The 3,733-nt window shown below is 38.5% G+C and overlaps 1 protein-coding gene across 1 annotated transcript; it reads right to left on the bottom strand.

The window, feature by feature from the left end:
- Window positions 1–250: 250 nt before the first annotated feature.
- Window positions 251–1,195, bottom strand: LOC123023891 (olfactory receptor 6N1-like). Its single transcript, XM_044431025.1, has one exon. The coding sequence runs from the start codon at window positions 1,193–1,195 to the stop codon at window positions 251–253; it is 945 nt and encodes a 314-aa protein (XP_044286960.1).
- Between the last annotated feature and the right edge of the window lie 2,538 nt (window positions 1,196–3,733).

Raw genomic sequence — 3,733 nt, forward strand, 5'->3', positions numbered from 1 at the left:
CTGCAATTCTATGCACGTCTACTCAGAAGTATGCCTCATTGACCTCATACATTGAATTGCAAACTAAAGCTTATATCACAATCAATCTTTATGATTTCCCCAGTTTTTGTTTTGTTTTGTTTTGCAGCTAGAATGGTTCTACTTTGGAAGCCTCTGGGCAGCTGCTTAAAATGGTAAATGAAACTCATGCATATTTTTCTACATATAACAAATGTGATATTCCTTTGGATTCAAAGGTGTCTTCTCATGATCACTTGGACATTGGTTCTTTCCTGTGAAGCAGCACCTTCTGCATTGCTTGCTTAATGTCATTGTTTCTCAGGCTGTAGATGATGGGGTTGAGGACTGGTGTGACAACAGAGTAGAACACAGAGACCACTTTGTTGAAGTCAAAAACATGGATTGTCTTAATGCGGATGTACATAAAGATGGTGGTGCCAAAGAATATGATGACAATGGTGAGGTGTACAACACATGTGGAAAATGCCTTTTTCCGTCCCTCCCAGGTAGGGATGCGCAGTATGGTTCCAATTATGAAGACATAGGAGATAATGGTGAAGGAGAAGGAGGTTACCAATACAAGTGACCCAATAATGAAATTGATTATTTCAACCACAAAAATGTTCTTGCAGGAGAGCTTCAACATAGGTGGAGCATCACAGAAGAAGTGGTTGATGATATTGGATCCACAGAAAGGCAAACGGAAGAGGAAGGCTGAGGGCAACACTGGTGCAAGAAAGCCACCCAGCCAGGAGCCAAAGGCCAGCCAACCACACATCCTTTTGTTCATCAGAGTGGTGTAATGGAGTGGGTTGCAAATGGCCAGGTATCGGTCATAGGCCATTGATGCCAGCAAGAAGCATTCAGCAGATCCAAGGAAGTAGAAAATGTAGAGTTGAGTGAAGCAGCCAGGGATTGAAATTGTCCTGCTCTCAGTAGCTATGTTGACCAGCAATTTGGGCACAGTGACAGTAGTGAATCCAATATCCAAAGAAGACAGGTTACCAATAAAGAAATACATGGGAGTATGAAGGCGATAGTCCAATTGGATCAGCAGGATGATGACAATATTCTCAACTAACATAAGCAAGTACATTAGAAAGAAGAGGGAGAAAAGGAGCAGCTCTACTCCATGTGTATTTGGGAAGCCAAGGATGATGAATTCTCTCACCAGTGTCCAGTTATCTGCCTTCATTTCTCTGCCCCTAGGATAGACCTCTTGATAAAGAGCATAACAAATCAGTAAAGCAGAAAGGGGAGGAAGAGTGACAGGAATAAGAAAATCGATGTTTTGTAAACACATTTAGACTTTAGCTGAGAGAACATCTTTGGAGAAACCAACAGATGTGATTATGGACCCCATTCTCTCTCTCTCTCTCTCTCTCTCTCTCTCTCTCTCTCTCTCTCTCTCTGTGCGTGTGTGTGTGTGTGTGTGTGTGTGTAGGGGTAATTCCAATATCCAATCTAGCACATACATTGAATATTTGATTACATTTGTTATGGTACCCTCCAATCCTGAACAGGATGATGGTTCTAGTGGCTTTCAACTATGGGATGCATGCATGTTTTGCGGGGCAGGAGTGTTAATATAAATCCTAAGGGCCAAAAAAGAATGTGTATTGAACATTTCATTTGCTATTGGTGACAGAGAGAGAACATATTCAGATATGTTTACATCAAATAAAATCTCACTAGACAGTGTTGTGCAACCTACAACTGGGTTGTGACCCACCAGATGAATACCAGATGGTTAACTCATTCCCCCTGCAAAGCTTGTGAAATTTGTTTCAGGTGAGGCAGCTGCTTCCATTGCTATTAGCAGCATACTTTCCAGGGTTTTTAAGCACAATGATCCTTACCTGGAATTCTCCCATAGCACTATTTTCCTCATTTCAGTGAAACCATTTATGTGACATAATGTATTTAAAGTGCTGTCTAGTTTGATCTTATTATCACAATGACAAATTTCTAGTGGTTGTTCTCTGGGAAAACATTTCAAAACCACCAGGCAATTTAAGCACACTAAAGACAAATTGAGAAGGCACACTAAAGACAAATTTAAACCCGCAGTGCAGAAACACCCAAACTATCCTATCAAACACAACTCTTTGAGCTCAAGGACTCAATAGCACTCAAGTTTAGGCTGTAAAGAAAAGCAAACAACATCCCAGTGTCCACAGGTTTAATATTCAGGATCTATTCTCTCTGACCCCTACATGTACTGCCTTTTTATTCAGAATTTCAGATGAACATTCCTGAAATTGCTCTTCAAACAGCAGTGCATGGATCTCCAGCCCCCTGGATTCTCAAACAGAACAATCATACAATCTAACAATAAGGCTAGAAAGGGAGAATGTTGCAAATTTGATTATGCATGTGTTATCTTTTTAAAAAATTCACAGACAACAGTGAACATACGTTGGCTGTCTTCCTTAACCAGGATGTACAAAGTCATATAAATATTAGGTCCCATCTTTAATCCAGTGAAATGAATTACTCCTAAGGTACAGTCATAAATCTTCTATCTCACAGTACTCTGGTTACTTAGAATAAAGAGCAACACAATTACATAAACCAAATCCTAAATATCTCTCACTAGAATCCCCCTGTAAACCAGTACTCTTGAAGTTTCATGATGTGAAGTGCTACTGCTGGAAAACACCAAAATACAACACTTGGTACCAAACATTCTACTATCAAAGTGTTAGAGGTCTTTTGATGGAAAATAATCAGTAAAATTTTCACTACTTACAGATGCAAAATGCAAGAGAAGACAAGAGTTTTCTGAATTAACCAAAATAACTAATAGTGTCAGTTCTGAAAAAATCTGAACACCTACATTATGGAAGTTCAGATTAAAGTAGCCCAGTCTGTAAGTGAATGCTACTATTTCTTCTTGAAGAACTGGGATTATCTTAGAAAGCCGATCAAATAAAGTAAATAAGGTTGCTTCCCAATATGAGATAAATTACTTTAAAAATGTTAGATTATATAGTCTAAAGAACAGCATATGCTTATACATACTGATTCTTCCCAGATGTATATATTAACAATAGCGCAGGATGTTTGGGAGTTTTATGGGCATCTTTCCATTAGTTTCTGGTTCAAGGCTGCTAAGACACAAGGGATAGTGAAATGTTTCATCACTTTCAGTAATTCCCTCCTTAGCTTATTTGTCTGTTGATGATTACTAGATCATTAAACATGATTTATGTGGAAAATACAGTTCCATAATGAACAAAGTATTATTTATAAAGAATTGCTAGCTCAGGCTGGTTTATGACAAATTGGAGGGAAGTGCAAAACCCAGCAACATATCAAATTTTTTGTATCTTCTTAATTTAAGGGAAAGAGTATTCTGTTGATCAGCACAGGCATGTTTAAGATAACTTATACTTGTCACAATTCCTCACTAGTTAAAGAGACCCAACTTGTCTTGAGGGCCCCAAATGTGCATATTCAGACTAGTAGAACTTCCAAGCAGAATCACATTGGCTCAGCATAGGTTCCTCGAGATAAATATTGGTGGCAAAGTATACTAAAACAGTATTTACTCAAGACTCCCAGGACTGTGCCCAAATACTGAAATGGCATCCAATGCTTTCATTCTATGTGAACTGGGTTGTACCAAAATATATTTACATATTATCAGAAGTTCACATCTACATATGAGATGAGGATCAAACTGCACATTATGCTTCTAGTGACGGCTTCTAGTAAGTCACAACCTTAT

The sequence above is a fragment of the Varanus komodoensis genome, unplaced genomic scaffold (genome assembly GCF_004798865.1).
Source record: "Varanus komodoensis strain SLA01 unplaced genomic scaffold, ASM479886v1 scaffold2110, whole genome shotgun sequence".
Taxonomy (NCBI): Eukaryota; Metazoa; Chordata; class Lepidosauria; order Squamata; family Varanidae; genus Varanus; species Varanus komodoensis.